Here is a 17676-nt window from a genome sequence, read left to right as displayed (position 1 = left end):
AAATGGCACTCGCCTAACTCCTGCCGCAGCAGGGACAAAATGAGGACAGGCTGTGACTCCAAAGCTGAGGGAAGGCCTGGACTTTTAGATTTCCTCTTCCCAGGTCTCTGGACTACGCAGATGACCCACGAGCTCCACTGCTCTCTTGCGGGCCCTGGCAGTGTCCATCTGTTTGCTGCACTTTGCTCGGGTGATCCATCAGCAAAGCCTGTAAGGAAGGGCTGGAGACCCCAGAAGCATGCACCTTGGCAGCACCTCCAGCCCTCTCGCTTCCTCCTGCACAGGTGCCGTGGCCGTACTCCCTGGGCACCTCCCGGGAGGTCTGACCACCACCCCTGCAAGGCTGCGGCCCCTGCTCCCCACACTCACCTGCCCCTGTGGTGGTGATGACTTTGGGCTTGCTGCGGGCGCCGTCTCCTTTGGTGGTGTAGGCAGCGACGGTGACGGAGTAGGTGGTTTCTGGCAGCAGGCCTCCAATGACCGTCTCCTGGGAGCGCGTCCACGAGGCGGCGAAGAGGCAAATGAGAAGAGCAAATCCCCATTACCAGAGTGAGCGAAAGGAGGGTCAGTGTCCACAACAGCCACACACGGGCATGCTCACTGGCACACACTCATGCACGACACCCAAGCACACACGTCTCGCCCCGCTGGCACCCCCATGGAGCCAACCACTGGTAACTGCCACCGCTCCACCACTCACCTGCCTCACCTCACCCTGTCTCTAACTCGGCCCTCCTGGGGACCCATGAGCAACGTGTGCACAGGAAAAGGGAACGGCCTAACCCCCATGCCCCATCCCCACAGCCCCTGTCAGGAGGGAGACTTGCCCTAGAGACAGCCCCCCATAAAGGCAGGCCGGCCCGGGGACACAGCCACCCAACAGAGTAAGAGGACCGTGGAGCTGTGAACCAGAGCAGAAGCCAGTTCAGCCAGCTGTGGAAACCTCGTGGGGGCTCGTTTGGGGATTTTTGAGGTTGTGTCTTGCAGCAGAGCCGCAGGGAGAGCAGAAGGGCAAGGCAGGCAGCAGTGAGCTCGGGGAAGGAGCACCTGCAGTGCCGCTGCACCACGTTCGCCCTCCCCGCCGGGCACGGCAGGGACAGATGGGGTCAGCACGAGGCACTGGCAAGACCCAAGGGAAAACCCTGCGCCGTGGGAGGTCTGAGAGGAGGAGGCAGGGCACTGGCATCCTCACATGCTCTGGCTTCCTCTGGGCAGGAGGAGGGCACGGCTCCGCACCTCAATGCGAGATCAAAGCGCGGAGCCCCGCTCCTCCCTCCTGGCCTCCAGCGGCAGCGTGGCTCGTGCCAAGCTCGGCTGGCCAGGCCCAAAAAGCTGCGAGCACAGCAGCTCTCCACAGCTCCCCCTGAAGGGCCTTCAGCTGGGGGTGCTGTGAAAGGGACTGGGACCATTAATCTAAGGACAAGGGCCCTGCGGTGGCTCCCAGAGCACAGCCAGTCTCCCAGCACTCACTCGCACAGACACCCACGCCGTTAAAGCTGTTGATTTCCAGTCGGTGCTGCTGGTTCAGGTTTCCCTGCCCAGGCTTACTCATCAAAATCACCCTGTTACCATTGCGGAACCAGCCAGCCCAGAGGAAAAAAAATAAATCAACAAGCACCAACAAGAACCCCGCCAAAATCACCGTGTGAACCAGAGTCCCGTCCCACCTCCGCCCCTGCAGCATCGTGTGTGCGGGTGAGTGGACACCCAGCCCGATCGGTGCCAACGGGCCCGCGGGGAAGCACTCACACAAAACCTGCAGACTCTGAACATCCCAAGAGAATTCACTCCTCCCAAATCCATGCAAAGAGGAATTCACACGCAAAAGCATGCCACCGGGAGCAAAGCAAGCGAGCTGGGAGGAGGGGAAGAGAGACGAGGGATGGAGGGAAGAAGGTCTGATCGCCTCGTGTAAACACAGTGCTGGCATGACAAAGCCACTCCAAGTGCGACTCTCCCCTGGAAAGCAGGAGGAGAAATGCTTCGTGCCGGGGAAGCTCACAGCAGGGCACGTAATTGAATTGCTGACTCTAAAAAGGTCATTTTCGAGTTTGTTCCTCCAATTTTATATTTCAAAATTATGTGGGAAAAATCGGATTTAACTGTTTAAATGTGATTGTTTTCTTATTACGATCTGTGTTTCAGCCAAAGGTCATGGTTGAGAGTGTAGGTTATTTTTCATGACTACAATCAATGTGCTTTAAAGATTATATATCTAATTTTACTGTGTGACTCGGTGGGCCAACTGCTGCAGAAAGTCGGATGCACCTCCTGAGTCGATCACTTGAGCCTGCCTAAAACTGCACTGCAACAAGCTGGAAATACAGATTATGGGAAATGTCAATTGCTTTTCTGCATTTAGTAGCAATCTAAATGCCAATTTTCTCTGGATTTGCTGCTTGTGGAAGGTTTCACAATGTAACTCTCCAGCCTCATTAAGGGAGTGAAAGGGATGTTTTGACAGCACTGTGTCTACAAAATTCACAAATCGATTTACCAAACCCCTCTTTTCCAACCTGGAATACACACAAGTGGTACTTACATGGTCGACGGAGTCCTCAGCTCTCCACTGATGGGGGAGAAAGGAAGGAGGAGAGAAAAATGGAGACACAGAATTTTAAGGGGCAACGTGTAGGAAGGGGATGACAATGACGACGACGACGACAGCAGGGGTTAGCAGGACTGGGTGGGGGGATTATAACACTTATACGCAGAGGGTCGCTTGGCACAGGCTGTGCCAAGGGAAGGAATGGGACAGAGCAATTTTCTACATGCTGCTAGCCTGAGCGGCAGGTCTGAGATCATTCACACAAATGGGGGCAAGGAGCTTCCTTCCCATATCGATGGCAAGATCACCACTTCCTAACTTTGCAGGCGTTTCCCTTTCTGGCTTTGGTTGCACTTTTCTGCCTCTTCCACCAGCAGGAGAAAGAAAGGACAAGACTCTAGGGATCAGGGTTGCCCACAAGCAGCAGCACTCACAGTTTTGTGGGCTGATCCCCAGTTTCTGTCCCAGTGATCCTCCAGCCACCATCTCTTGTTGAAAACTACAGACTTCAACACACAAAACCCGCCAGGGACTGTCTGCTGGGACGTACCAATATGACCTTTACAGACCTTCAAGAAAGTGCTCTGGGGACCTCAGAAAACTGAGAAGGGTCATCTTTTGGAAACACACAGTGAGGCTGAGATCTTACCCAGAGCTCCACACTTAGCTGTTCCTCTCCAACAGCGCCGCATGGCTTGGAGCAGGGCTACCACTGGTGCCCGTACCAAGGGAACAGCTCCTCACTCCCAATTACACGGCACCACGGCAGCAAACGGCAAACACTCATCTGGCAAGAGCAGCCCTGCAGGTAAGGCTTCTACACAAAACATTTCCCAGTAAAAGATCACGTGGGATCTCAGCCATGGCAGCTCAATTATGGCTCTGGAGAGAGACCATGCAGGTTTCTGATGGGATTTGGGGTTATAAGGCATCAAAACTGAGAGGCATGCCAGCAGCATGGTTCTTTGTGGTTGATGCACCAAAGGGAGGTTTGCAGAGATCACAGAGAGCTCTCTCAGCCAAGGTGATGCGTTACATCTCAGGTTACTGAATCTGCCTGGAGGAAGCACCGGTCGATGGGTTCAAGCACGGAGATGAAAGTGGAAGATAGGTATTATTGCCCCTGACTCACAGCATGAGCCTTGGCAAGCCCTGCACTGAGCCTGAACCGCCAGCTGTGAAATGGCGCTCAGATCCCGACTTTCTCAGGACACTGGGAAGCCCAGCTAATGCTGCTGAAGTGCCTGGGAACCTGCTGATGCTGCGGAAGTACTAAATGGTATTAAAGCTACAAGTTGTCTTTTGTACTCAGGCTATTTGAGGTGGCTTTCACAGGCTGGAGCTTATCACAGTGGTAGAGAACTCTCCTCAGAAGTAAAATACATGGCATGCCTTCAAAATATTTGCTACTTCATTTTCTGAATTCACAAAGAAGCAGCTATGGGAGAAATGCTCCTCTAACATTTTCTTACAGTTCACTTATTTCACACCATACGACTGCAAAAGAATTGTCCTGCTAAGCCATCTTCAAATTTAATTTCAGCAAAGAGGTCAAGCTGTCCCTGAAGACTTCCTCTAAAGTCAAAAGTCAAAGCCCTGACTGACCACTGTTGTCCCCAGAGGTCCCCTTTTTAGCACCTTGGTGTTATTTCCAGTGTTGTGTGCTCAGCTGAACCCAAGCCACTGCCCATGTCCTACCTACACTGGCCACCTCACCCCACGGCCAACAGCCACGTGCTCTGCCCTGCTATCTACAGCCTGAAAAAAATCTTGCTACAGGAAGGACGTGAGGCCTGGCGGCTCTTTCTCCCAGAAGGACACTGCTGCTCCAACACTGTTCCTGGTGGACGATGGCCATGTGGGGGGTGGCACCCCGAGCTGCCCCACTGCTGTCCACGTGCAGCTCCAGCAGCAGACGCTGATGCCCCACTGCAAGGAAGAGCAAGGCCACCTCATCTCGCAGCTCTCACACCGCAGCAGGGGGATTATTATCCACCGGGATATTAGGCCAACGTTTAATGTTCAGACTGTGTTTGCTCCTGTGTTTCAGTGGCCTTTAATCTTGTATCAGATCAGAGAGCAGAGAAACACCTCGAGGTCTGTGCTGGAGGAGTAACAGTGAAAAGCCAGGCCTGCATAAATAGCCTGATATAAATTCAGTTTCATTATGAAAATATCATCTGCGGATCAAAACATTTCCTTCCTAAACTTGCTCAATTGCTTCTTAAATGCTTAAGATTGGTCAGTAAGACAAATTGATCTGAAAGGCCCAGGAGCTGTCATAAAAAGAATTCCGACAGTGCTGTGCGCATGAGGCAGGATGGCTCAGGGAAGTGCTAAAGCTAACAGTCTGTATTTATGGCAGCTGCAATGCCTTAACGTTTCATTTTACACTTCAACACCACACAGTATAGTCATGTCTCACCAGGGAACGGCTGTTTTCCCTGACCATGGCTCTTACAAAAGACAGACTCCAGCCCTCTTGAGCAGCCCCAGCTAAGGGAAGCTGATGTTGGGTTTTCCTGCAGATCCTTCTCTCTGCTTCAGCGACCGTGGTGCAACAGCACAACTCCAGATGCAAGCTCAGGGCACTGAGCCTGTTGGATATGGAGAAGTCTGTGGGCTCCACAACTTCTTTGTCCATTACTGCAATGCCTTTTGGATTGTACCTTTCAGTTTTGCTCTGCTCACGAAGCAGGGTGTATCTCACCTCCGCACCTAGGTGCGCACAAGCAGGAGTTGTTCCAAGCAGATCCTGATAAGGATCCCTGACTAGCACCCAGCAAAAGGGGGAGGCTGTAAATTCCTCTGTGTTACGCCTGGGGTGGGCACTGCCCAGGGAGAACAGGAGTCTCTGCTTCCCATCTTCTTTGATCTCATTCCAGCAGCTTGAAGTGCTTGCCGTTACCTCTTCCTGCTCTTCTGGTGGGACGTGCGTTCAGTCTCCACGCTGGATGGAGAAGTGCCACCTGCGAAGACCACACAGTCTTCCCAGAAACCTGCAGTCCTTCTTGTGGGCTGCATACATCTCCCCTGCTACGACTCTACAGGGAGGAGGAGGTGGCAGGAGTTTCTCCACAAAACCAGACCTCCAGCTGTATCCAGCCAGCTCCCAGCAGGTGCCACAAAGTCGAGGGTAGGGGAGAAAGCACGCCCCAAAGATGTTCCACTCTGGGATGAGGATAAGCAGGCTGGGAGCAGGACACAATGGGCCAACACCTAGATTCACACCAGGTTTAGCTGCTTGTCTTGGAGGGCGCAAATGAGTGGCAGGGCTCAGCCCTGCTCCTTCCAGAGGCGCTCTCCGTGCCGGGATGATCACAGCCAGGAACCTGCTCCTACAATGACAAGATGTGAAGGAGACCCAGGGCACAGAAACAAACCTTCTGCCATTGCCTGTCATGGGACCTGGCTGAGCCACGACGGCAGGAGCTGCAGGAGGTGGTGTGGGTGGGATAGTCGCTGTCACTGGGTGCTCCTCCCCAGGAAACAGCCACTTCTGCTGGTCCACGAGTCTGTCCGTAGGAGTGAGAGCTCAGGCTAGAAGGCACAAAGAAGCCTGATGGAGGTCATCAGTCACAGCCGCAGAGAGGAGTGAGAAGCCTCAGCTCCATCACAGGACCTTCCAGACAGCTGATTATTCTCCCTAGGCAGGAGGCTGCAAAATAAATGTGATCTCTCCAGCACCAGGGCCCCCACTTCACTGCTGATGGTTGAATCCTTTCCGCTCCAATAGTTTTGAAAACTGAGAATCTGTATTATCTGCATAGCTAACATCTCCATTCCCTTTTCTTCTTCCTTTCATCTTCGTTTACTCTCTCTCTATTTCTCATCTTCAATCGTCAAAAATCACGAGTCAGCTTTAATACCAGTGCCTTCGTACCATCTGCAGGAAGCAGATTATGTGGTGTACATACCTCCTCAGGATCAGCAGACAGCCTGTCTGGGCAGGAGGAGGGGTTCTGCCTACGTGTCCCGAGAATTTCTGCTCTGACCCCACATTTTCAATCAGTTTAATTATCTCCTTGTACATCAATTTAAATGTTATGAATGTTTATGAGTACTGAACAGGACTCCCTTACATCCCGTGACCTTCAGGGACAGGTGTACCAGTCAGTCTTTGTTTGCTTCCATTGAAAATACGTCTGGCTGTTGGCAAAGACATGTGCTGCTGTACTAAAAGATGGCAGCTCTCAGAGGGTTCTTCAGCTTCTGGAGCAGATGCATTTCACCACAAGCACAGGTCATGCCTGGCTTCTCGCTCTTTCAGGAAATGAAGAGCTCTTCTGCCAAGCCAGTGAAACCTCTTCCCTGCAGGGTCATCACTAGTTTATCCCACGAGTGACGTGACTCCTTCACAGCAGTCACTTCTGTGCAACTGTCTCATGGCCTTCGCTTCCATTCAGGAATTTCAGCAGATGCACTCAGCACAGTGTATGCCAGCACATAAATATTGCAGCAATCGAGGACTTTCCCACATAAATTCACCAAATATGAAAGACTGCTAAGTGGTTTGACAGGACAGGAAACTTCAAGCAACTCGCCTCCTTGATGACAACTGCACACACTCAAAGCCATGCAAAAGCCAGCAGTCCTTGGAAAGTTTCTGGCTCTGGTACATTAGTGGCTCTGCACATTAGCGTGGGGTTCCTTCCTCTCTCCAAAATGCATATGAGTAAGGAATGAAAGCAGAACTGGCTGGGCAAGCATAAAATATGTGAAAACACCATCAAGAACACTGCCAGCTTTACCCACCTACGCTTGAGACCAACCCATTAACTCCAAACTCCAGCTGAACAACAAAGCACCGTTTGTTCCAACAACATGGAAGATTATATCCTCCTGGAATAAGTACAGGGCAGCAAGTAGCTTTTCTAATGATTAAAATAAAGCAACATCTGAAATAAACAGAGATGTGCCCCAGATAACACTGCGAGGACCCTTACAGCATTTTCTCTTTAAAGTTTTCCCCTTCCACGTTATTACTGAGTTTTATCCTGCAGAATATGAATGGGGAGTAAAGCCGCCTCTGTGCGCTGTACTCCCCACTGACAAACGTATAAATGATTCACAGCTGCGTTCAGGAGATAGATCAATTAATCGTTGCAGCTCTCCAGTATTTATATTGGGCATCATTCAAGCAAGCCAGCTCTGAATCGATTACTCGTCGCTTCCAACAGCAGCAGATCCTGTACTTCATTTATACCATTATCTTTGTTGAGAACAGCACGGGTCGTGCACGACGACGGACCCTTGCTCCAGAGAGGAGTTGTGTATCATCGCAGGGCACCAAAAACTTCCTGGGTCCCTGGGAAAGAGGCTAGTACCCTTTCTGGGGTCTGAACAGAGCCCATAACCATGCCTGTAGCTCTGGGTGGGAATGGGGCCCTGGCTAAGTGCCAGTGAGGTACCCAGGAGACTGCATGAATACGAGCAGAGCGTGGTATCAGGATGGCAGAAGGTGAAGCTGTTTACAGGCGATGTGGGCCTGAACCTCACCACTTTTTTTTCTAGCCTTTCCCGGACTCAGGTGGCTTCTCTTCAGTTTGGTGTGAAGGCTGCCTAGCACCAGCAGGAGGGCAGGGAAGCTCTGCTGAGCCATGCCAGGGCTGCCCAGCCTGGCAGCTGTCCCCACCTGAGGGTGCCCAGCTACCCCACGCGTCCCACGGGCAGGCAGCACCCCACGGGCTCTGCCCAGAGAGGGGCTTTGCTCTGCACGCAGTCAGCAGCACGAAAGCAGCAGAGCTGAGGCTTATTTACAACTCTCCAAAGGGTTATAACTTGACCAGCGAAACACAAATTGCTCCAGCTGGAGTCTGCACAGGATGAGGCAGGCAGAGAGAGGTACACGTGGGAGAAGGGGGAAGAGAGGAGCATCACCGGATACATCATCTTTCCCACAGCAGCTTTTTCCTGAATAAACTTTTTACCAGTTTGCAAGCCACGGTCTGTGGATAAACTGCTCGCCCCACTCAGGCAGGGCTGTGTCCCACGCTGCAGAGCTGCAAGGGGCAGCCAAGAAATGCTTGGGCCCAGCCAGCCCAGCCCTCTGCAGAGGGAAGGTGCCATGCCCACCAGCCCGCGGTCCCCGTGCCGTACCTGTGCCTCCGACAGCATGACGTCCTTGATCACCGGCTGCCCTCGGGGCTCGTTGTTCTCCAGCTTCACGTAAGTGACCTGGTAGCCCCGGATCTGCCCGTGCTGCTTGTTGGAGATGGGCAGCTTCCAGCTCACGCGGATGGCGGTCGAATTCACAGACTCCACCTCCACCTTTCGCGGTGGGGCACTGGGCACTGGAACACACACGGGATGGACACTTAGCAGGCACCACGCAACTGCTGTCAGCCAGCTCTTACTCCTCTGCTACCTTCCCTCCGCCTCATTGCAAGGATGAACCTGCTGGCACGAGACCCCTGCACCTGCCCGGGAGGTCGTACTGCGGTTTTCCAGTGTGGCCATAACCCCGACCCTGTCCCAGCGCTTCTGCTGCTCTCAGTGGGAAAGAGCAGGGCTGTGATATGCACCAATACCCCTGTAAGTGCAGCTGTGCTAGATCAGATTCATTTCTTGTCCCCCCAGCAGTGGCCAGAAGCAAAGAGCAATACAAGAATATAAAGAGTATGGTAACCACCTGCAGCTCAGGGTGCCCCGAAGCGGAGGCAGGGGTTTTGAAGCCCTTTTTGCATCCTGCCTGTCACTGCACACCTCCTCCTCTCAGATCCCCTTGCGTACATCTAAACGCAGTCCAGCAGCCCCAAGTAGCACGACTGGGTGCTGAGCCTGCCTTGCGGGCAGCCCTGGTACCTGCCACCAGCCAGAGCGCGTGCATGCTCATCCCCTGCGACAGCAAGAGGTTAATGAGGGGGAAAAGCACCATCCTAAAACAATAACCCAGAGCTCAGAGACAGCAGTCACTGAACTCAGACAGATAAAGGGGCCTGTGGGGATTGTGACAGCTCTAGGGACTGTATTTCATGCACGGCTAGCTGAATGCTTTTTGATAATAAAATGAAAAATTACACTGCCCAGAAAATATCAATTTTCTTGCAAGGTGAGGCCCGTTTAAAAATATATTTATACCGTATTTACCATTTGGAAAAATTACCTCCTTATTACTTTTTGCTCTTGCATCGACTGTGACAAAAATGTCAATGCTAAAAAATTAGCCTCTTGGCTGCTCCTGGAGAGCTGCTGCCTCCCGAAGCGGCTGGGCGCGGAGCTGTGCGCTCCCTGCAGAGGGGAGGGCTGCTAGCAGAGTGCCCAGCACCCCGGCGAAGGGCCTGGCCTCCATCCTCACACCTCTGCTGCACGTCTCCTTCCACCTCCCAGCGCCCAGGAAAGTCCAGGGGTTTGGAACCCCCTCCGCCCCAATTCTCCACGCAGCAAGAAACAATCAGTATTAGATAATTAGGGATGGATAGCTGACAAGCAGACATAATGAATGCTGCTATTTCGTCCAAGTAGATGGGGAAGAAACAGCTACCCAGCAGGTACGCGCAGTTTTTAAGCCGCAGGGCAATTCATTATTTTCCCCAGATGTCCTTCTTAATTGTACGTAATTAAATAAAATAGAGAAAGGAGGAATGGAGCATTTTAGCACTGTGAGGCTAGCCCAAGATACGGGAATGGAGGGGGCTGTGCTTGAGTAGTTACCTCCTCCTGGCTGGAGCAGCCTACGCTGTAATCCAGCTCACTTAGCGCAGTGACCTTGGACAAGTCGCAGGGTTTTCCTGTCCTAGCAAGGCACCTGCCCCCACACACAGCCAGGAGCCTGAGCAAAAAGCAAGATCCTCCCCGAGAACCACAGGGAAGCTGTGTGTCAAGCTCTGCTGCCACGAGAAGGCGAGAGGCCGTGGCAGGGCATGGTGCAGGGACGCTGTGGGGACACGGAAAGTTGTGCGTGTGAGCAGCCCGGCGTTTCAGGGCACACCATCCCACTGCAGGAGGGGAAGTCGCCCTGTTACGGGAGGCGTACGCTGCATCCCAGACCCAAGAGGGCAAGTTCAATTTGTTTTCAGACAGTATTTAGCATTTCTCATTCCTTTAGCGTGGCTACCTATTGAGCATCAGTGTGGCAGAGGGATGTGAAATCGCTCCTGACAGCTGAGCTGGAACGTCCAACCCCAGTGCCCAAAAACTGAGAGCGCTTGCTGCGACATTTCTGGGGTAGCAGCTTCCCCTGGGCTACAAGTCTGCAGAAGGAGAACTGAAGCAAACAATGCAGGCAGCAGGAGACACACAGATGTGTTTGCCAGCCCAGGCATGCTGTCAGCCAGCATTCCCAGACACCGCTTCCAGAGCCACCGAGACGAGGGGGACAGTGGCAGTCCATTTAGGGGAACCGTAACACGTCTGGTTTCAATTTGCTACTGCCTGGGCAATGCAGAGATCATCCTTTCTTTGCCTGGATGGTGCGCCTCTTTCTCCTCCCATTAAATCTGCAGCTTCTGGGGTCAGCGTGAAGCCACGGAAGTTCCTACTGTCACCCCGAGCTCTGGCACTTTCAAAGGAAATGGCTTAAGTCATGATGACATAACTGACAGCCCTGCTAATACAAAGCAATTTCTCTTTAAAGCTGTCGTTTCCAGTAAAGTGCTCTGTACATGCGATATTCTGACTCTTGAGCGGAAGAGCAGATTTATATAAGCTGTGGCTTGCCTGGAAGCCAGGGCGGGAAGCAGCTTTCCTGCGATATCTACAAGTTTCAAATGGATTTCATTTCTCCTTCTTAGTTTGCTGGATTTCAGGTCAACAAGTAAACTTTAAGTCCTGCTCTCACAATGCGAGAAGCCTTTGGCTGGCAGAGCTCACGATGCCTTCAGGAAAAGGGAACTCACCACCATACAGCACCGGAAAGCCAAAGCACCGTGACGCCTTCACCTGCTGCCCGAAGCAGCCGACCAAAGCACTGCTCCTGGCAGCTACCGGCCCTGCTCGAGGCAGCACTGCCAGGGATCACATCCCCACTCCCTCTCCCCTCTGCAAACACCTCATTTAGGGCAGCACTGGTCACCCCGGGGCAGCTGAGGGAGCAGTTCGGTAACACCTACCATCCTCGTCAGTGCGCACGTGCACGGGGATGCTCTCCGGTCCTGGCCCCACATCGGTGTGAGCCCTTACCCACACCTTGTACTCGGTCCATTTCTCCAGGTCCTTGATCTCCCAGCTGGAGTGCTCCCGTCCAATGCCATCCACCACATGCTTGGTGCTGTCATCTCCTTCCACTGCCTGGTAGGCAATGGAGTACTGGGTGATGACCCCATTGCGGCTCTGGGCAGGCGGCGGCACCCAACTTACCCGGATGGTGGTGGAGCTGGTGCTTACACACTCGACTTCTTGGGGTGGGGCGGAGGGGGCTGGGGATAAATAAATGAAGGAAGTGGGGAGATGAAGGGAAATGAGTGGAAGGACAAACCAAAATGCACAGGGAACTTTTACCCAGCCAACTGAGCACCGAACGGATGCACAAAATGCAGCCAGTAGCTTCCTGGATGTCTGCCTGCCTTCCTTGGGGGTCACCAAAGATGGCACTGGGGCAATTTGTATTTGAAGGCCTGATGAACAGCATGGGGACAGAAATGCTCTTCTGCATCAGGGAACAGCTTCTCCCAGCGCAGTTCTGGACACTGACTTCACAAACAGCAAATAGGAGTAAAGGGAAAGAGAGAGACTGGTAAGGAGAAGGAAGATGCTCTCAGTGAGGATCTGAAGCAGATGGAAGCCAGAAGAGGCAGGAAGCTACAGAAGGCAGGAATGGCAGAAGGAGAAGCTCACACACCAGACTGCACAAAAGCCCGCTCCCAGACAAGTGAAGGAAACAACAGAGGGCAGGGAAGGCAGGTGGCTGAGGCTGGCTGGGGTGCGCCCAGGCAGAGTTTGAAATCCCGACTGTCAGCAGCGAGCAGCAGCTCACCCAGGTGGGAGCCAGGCGCCGGGCACAACCAGGAGGTAGCACGGGTGTGCTGCTCTGCATAGGTGCCTCGTACCTGCGACTGGCTGCTTCGTGCCTCCCAAACCGGCTACCTGCCTCGGCAGCTTGCTGGAGAAGGTAGGCAGGTCTTGATCCCTCCCAGGTGAAAAACCACCTGCAGTTCTGCAGTTTGAGGCAGCTTCTAAGCCCCAGCAGTGCTAACTGACCACAGAGGGGGAAGAGTATTTGGGCAGTGGATGAGGACCGGTCCTGTCCACACAGCATTGCTGGGAAAAAGAAGTGAAACAAATCTGGGGAACGAGAGGGAGCAGGAAAGGAGAGATGACCGAGGGCTGTGGCAATCTTGCAGCAGGACAACAACTCTGCAAGGCTGGAAAAGGCACCAAACTGGGCAAGTGCCCTAGAGATGCTCTGCTCCACCCAGTGCCCTGGCAGCCCCCTCATTTGGCCTAGGATGCTACGGAGATGTCACAGGGCCTCCAGTAACAGAACAGCGCAGCCCCATGCAGAGGGGTTTGTGTTGTCCAGGCTGCACCTTGCTGCCACAGGCGGCACTCAAAGAGGAGGGGAGCTGTGCTCAGGTGTCTATCATGAGGGCAGAAGCCAAAAGGGAAGGAGCCCATGTGGTTGTGGAAGGGACAAGGGAGATGGGTGCATCCCTGGGTGCTTGCATAGAAAGCAAGAGCCCTAAGCAGAGAGGGCAGGGCACCACCATCAGAAAAGCGCACAGTTGTAAGGCTACAAAGACATCTGGCCAAGCAATAAGGGAGTATAAGGCATCTTGCTTTGCCATGATGGGTGAAGGGCTGCTTTCCCCTTTTCACTGCACCCAGTAACCCAGAAATGCAGGAGGAGAAGCTGCTGCTTCTCCCCATGCTGCAGTCCTCGAAGCCATCAGTGCACCTGAGCTCACCTTTCGGGGGCACAGGGACAGTCTGGCCTGCCTGCTCACAGGATAACACAACCTGCATCACCCCAGACAGCAGCAGGGAGCTTAGCTAATTAAAACACCAAACAATTGTGCCTCAATGTGCTGGGCATGGGATGGCAGTGGAAGAAGATCTGGGAAAGCTGGAGACAACCGAACCTCCAATGCCACCAGTGACCTCTGCTTGCTGGGAACAAGGGCAGCTCGCTTGCAGAGGCAGCTGCAGGCTGCTCATAACCCTCAGTGCCCGCTTCTGTGCTCAGGGACCAGGACCCATCCACGGAGCCTGGGAAGAGGAAAGATGGAGGGAGAGTGGGCAGAGCTGGTGCCTGGGCAGAGCTGGGCTGTGGCTATGGGCTGCACTGGAGGAAAGAGAAGCCAAAGCCATGTGTGGAAGCAGGCAGTTGTCTTCCTGAGGCAGGCAGAGCGGAAACTGCCCTGCCAGCTGGTGTACTGGAAGGGAGTAGGGGTAGAAAACGAATCCTCACACACTTCTGGTTAATCAAGTAGAGAAGTGGCAGGGAAGAGAGTAGGAAGATACAGCACCAAAGCAACAGCAAGAGTGAATTCAGGGAAAGCATAAGACAGAGCCTGGTGGCATCCCTCAGAGGGGACAGGTGAGATGTAGGGAGCTTGGCAAGCCTTTCCTTTGCCATTGTCTATAGAGAAGCCTCTCACAGCAGAGACTTGCTCTGGCTTTGGGCCTCCACAGCACCCTTCAGGATGCAGCAGTGAGCTCCTTCTCCAAAAATTTGGCTGGCAGCACGGGCAGGTCAAACGCTGGCTGTTGACTGGGTAAGAGTCACACACATGATGTACAAGGCACAAACTCAGATAAACACTTAAAGAAAGCAAAATAAAACTTGGTAACATAAGCAGGATCAACTTAAAATGTGTAAGGAATGAAGGTGGCCCTGCTGGGGTCAGCAGAGAGCAGGCTGGGTGGCACCCACAGGCACACGGTGCAAGCACTGCCCTCTCCGAGCTGCTCCATCCAGCCTTCCCCCTGCCCTGTGCACCCCTCCAGCCCACCTACTGCTCGTGCTGGGGAACAGGCAGCCTCAAATCCACCTTCAGACTTGAAGTGAGAACAGCGTGTTAATGGTGAGGCCTGGTGGGCACGGAGCTGCTGCTGCTCCCCTCCTGCAGCACGCTGACTGCCTGAGGTGCTGCAGGCTCCTGGAGAACTCCCCCGTGCTCCTCAGCCCCTCGGAGCAGCCGTGCTCGTACTTTTTGCAGGGTGCCCAGCAGCTAAGCAAGCAGCTTAGCAGGAAAGACAGCCCAGGAGGCAGCTCTCTTCTCAGGTGGGAGGGTGTGAGAGAGCTCTGCACCCCTGTGGTCTTCCTGGACAAACATCCCCACTGCTCCTAAGCAGGGATGCCATGAGAAGAGCCATCAGCAGCAGTGCAGACACCTCCCTCCAGCCCATTAGTGACTCATTATCAATGATGTGCCTCTTGCCTTGCCCCTGTCTGGCTTGTCAGGGCCAGGAACAGAGCCTGAAGACAGGCTCTTTGGAAAGCAGGAGCCTGTCTGCTCCTGCGGTTCGTGCCCCACCTGAACATGTCATCCTCTGAGATCTAACAGCCTTTCTCAGCACAGCCAGATGGAAGAGCACAGGAAGGAGGCCAATTTGTAGCTGGGAGCAACAGTCTTCCCAGATTAATAAGTTTTAAGGTCACAGGGGACCAATCCAACCATCTAACACAAGGTGGTGTTAAGTGCAGACCAAAGAATTTCTACCTGGAAGTCATTTGTTGTGCACACAACTTCTGCTGAGCTAGAGCAAAGCTTTTCGAAAGACCTATTAGACTTTGAGACCCCCAGGATGTAAGAATCCACCCTGCCCTGGGACTCCTCAACCTGTGGTGTGTCAGCCTCACTGAATAGCCCAGGAGTAACTGTCAAGCACTTTTCTTGGAGAATAAAGAGTGCCATTAGAAAGCTTCTCAAGTAGGGGCCTATAAGCCATGACCCAGTCGCTTTTTGGATAAACGGAAGAACTCTGAGGTACATCAGTGTTTTACTGGACAAACCAAGTTATTCCTGTGGCTTTGGGCTGAAGCTTTTCCAGCCTGTCCCCATCTCTCTTCCTGAACAGATGTCAGAAGCTACTGCTCCACTGTCCAGTGAAGTGACAACCTTAGAAACAGACCAGTCTGAGATCTCCTGTGAGCAGCCAGCACATGGAGCAGGTCGTGGGAAGATGTCCAAAAACCAAAGGCTGCTCTTAGTTGGACTGTTGTGAGCCTGGAGGACTCATTTACACACAAGGCTGTCTGATTAACTGTGTTCAAGGATATGAGCATCCACTGATGAAATTGAGAGGCAGAGGAGTTGCTTCAGCCTTTGCCTATCAATACAAAACCTCTGAAACAGGTATACAAATCCCCCTGCTCTGAACTTGTTCTCAATGTTCAAGCATTTATAACTGCTTGATCTGAACCACTCTCCTTTTTCATACCTGTCTATCTCGCAGCACCGAGGCACCATTAGCTCACTTAACAGGGTGCAGGAATCCTTGCGACTGATATGGTAATGAAGCTGAGTTTCCCTCAAAGAGAAGGTCGTTCCAGTAGTGAGCAGAGCTGCTCTTCCCTGCCCGAGCTCCCTTTCTAATGGCCGTCTCAGGCTCGCTGCTGCTGTGCATGCCAGCGCCCTCCCTGCAGGGAAGGCTGGCTGCCTTTGCCAACTGCTCACCCCACATGGCTAGTAAATCCCAGACAGACGGTGAAAACGGAAATGTCTTTTTTCCCCTTTTTAATGCTCTTTGCATAATAGCAAGCCCAAAAATCGTTAGTGAAAACGAGCTTATCGCAGGCCCTTTGATAGCCCTAATCTGCTTATGCGCAGCTCTTTGAGCTGCCAACCAGAGCAATGCGAACTCCAGCTCTGTGATCACATGGGGCAGAGTGAGGATGAAAGTGATATTGCCTGGGTCACTTCGTTATCTAGCCTCCCTATTAACTCTGCTGCAGCTTGTTCTGGTTTCCCCCAGCGTTGCAGCCTCAGAAGCAGCAGCCTGGCTTGCTCACACAACCCAGACAAACAGCCATTCTCCCAAGCTCACTCCTCCAGCTACCCGACAGCCACGGGCACATCTGGCCTCAAAAGATGCCTCACCTTGCAACCAAGTGTATGAACCAGGGAAGGGCTCCTGGAGATGCAAGGCTGCTGGAATGGGGAGTGAAGGGGTGAAAATCCAATGGCTTGGAGACAGTCACATTTAGAGCCAGGCGAACACCCATACGCTGCCCATCCAGACAGCTCGTCTGCATGGGAGTAAATTCATAGAGATGCACAAACCCACTCAAATCAATCTCTCCAAAGCAATTTCCCAGTCTGTTTCACTCCTCCATCAGTTTTTATGAACCTACCCTTAGGGAAAGACAGCATGATCAAAGGGACATAACGAAAGAACTTACCACTTGGGTGCACCCCCTCCGCCAAAGAGCCCTGATCCAAAATCTCAGCTGACTTTCCCCATTACGCCCGTTAGCAAACTATGTGCCGGCATCCCTGCGGTCACCCAAGGGCAGAGGCACCGAGCTGCTCCATGCCCAGGTGATGGGAACTGGACTGCTTTTGCTTTGCCTTCAGTAAGGCAGTGTCAAACACTTACTGGATTGGGCAGTTCTGGCTTCGATGGTGGGGGTGTAGACTCCTACCCCCAGCTCAGAGCGGGCACCCAGCCGGAACTTATACAGCGTGTCTGGTTTGAGACCTTCCACAGCGTACGACGAGGTTGGGTCAAACTCCACCTTTTGCTGGAAAATGAAGGGAAACACAAGTTATTTGGTGTAGTTGGAGAAGAGAGAAAGGCTGGTGCTCAGCTCCAACATTCCTCCCAACATGTGGTGTTTGCCTGTGAAATAGTGAAGCCCTCGTCCCCAAGCAGTCAAGACCTCCAATGCACCTGAACAGCGCTGACTGAAGGATGGTTTTGCTGACACTTCACCTGGCAGACACTTATTTTTGGTAGCTTTCATGCCATTATAAAACCCAGGGGGAGGAGAGGACCATGGGACACTGCGATGCTGCCACAGCACAATGCTCACTGTGGTGCCCTGATGCCAGTGCTAATTCTGATATGTGTAGAGCTGAACTTCTAGTGATGTGTCAGTAAATGTGGAAGGGCTCTCTCTAGGCCAGCCTCAATCTGCTCCTGAAGTGCTCTGGAGAGTCTAGGAGCTACAGACAGATTTTGAAGGCCATTTCAGACCCATGTGGAAGCATTTAAAGACACCAGCAGTACAGATGCATCAGGGA

At 53.0% G+C, this 17676-nt stretch overlaps 1 protein-coding gene across 20 annotated transcripts in view; it reads right to left on the bottom strand.

Moving 5' to 3' along the window:
* The window catches only part of PTPRF (protein tyrosine phosphatase receptor type F), a 362946-nt gene that overhangs the window by 47118 nt on the left and 298152 nt on the right, over positions 1-17676 (bottom strand). For 8 of the 20 annotated variants that reach the window (XM_038183345.2, XM_038183347.2, XM_038183344.2 and 5 more), the window contains 5 exons: positions 17030-17174; positions 11599-11904; positions 8648-8841; positions 2543-2569; positions 370-487 (listed from right to left, as the gene is read on the bottom strand). In XM_038183345.2, the coding sequence (XP_038039273.2) occupies positions 370-487; positions 2543-2569; positions 8648-8841; positions 11599-11904; positions 17030-17174 (790 nt within the window). The remainder of the gene's footprint in view (positions 1-369; positions 488-2542; positions 2570-8647; positions 8842-11598; positions 11905-17029; positions 17175-17676) is intronic. The other 12 variants (XM_038183349.2, XM_072041970.1, XM_038183356.2 and 9 more) reach the window with 3 other exon arrangements.

The sequence above is a fragment of the Anas platyrhynchos genome, chromosome 8, assembly GCF_047663525.1.
Source record: "Anas platyrhynchos isolate ZD024472 breed Pekin duck chromosome 8, IASCAAS_PekinDuck_T2T, whole genome shotgun sequence".
NCBI classification, from domain to species: domain Eukaryota; kingdom Metazoa; phylum Chordata; class Aves; order Anseriformes; family Anatidae; genus Anas; species Anas platyrhynchos.
The sequence above is the reverse complement of the archived record's forward strand: the minus strand, read 5'-3'. Positions and strand labels throughout refer to the sequence as shown.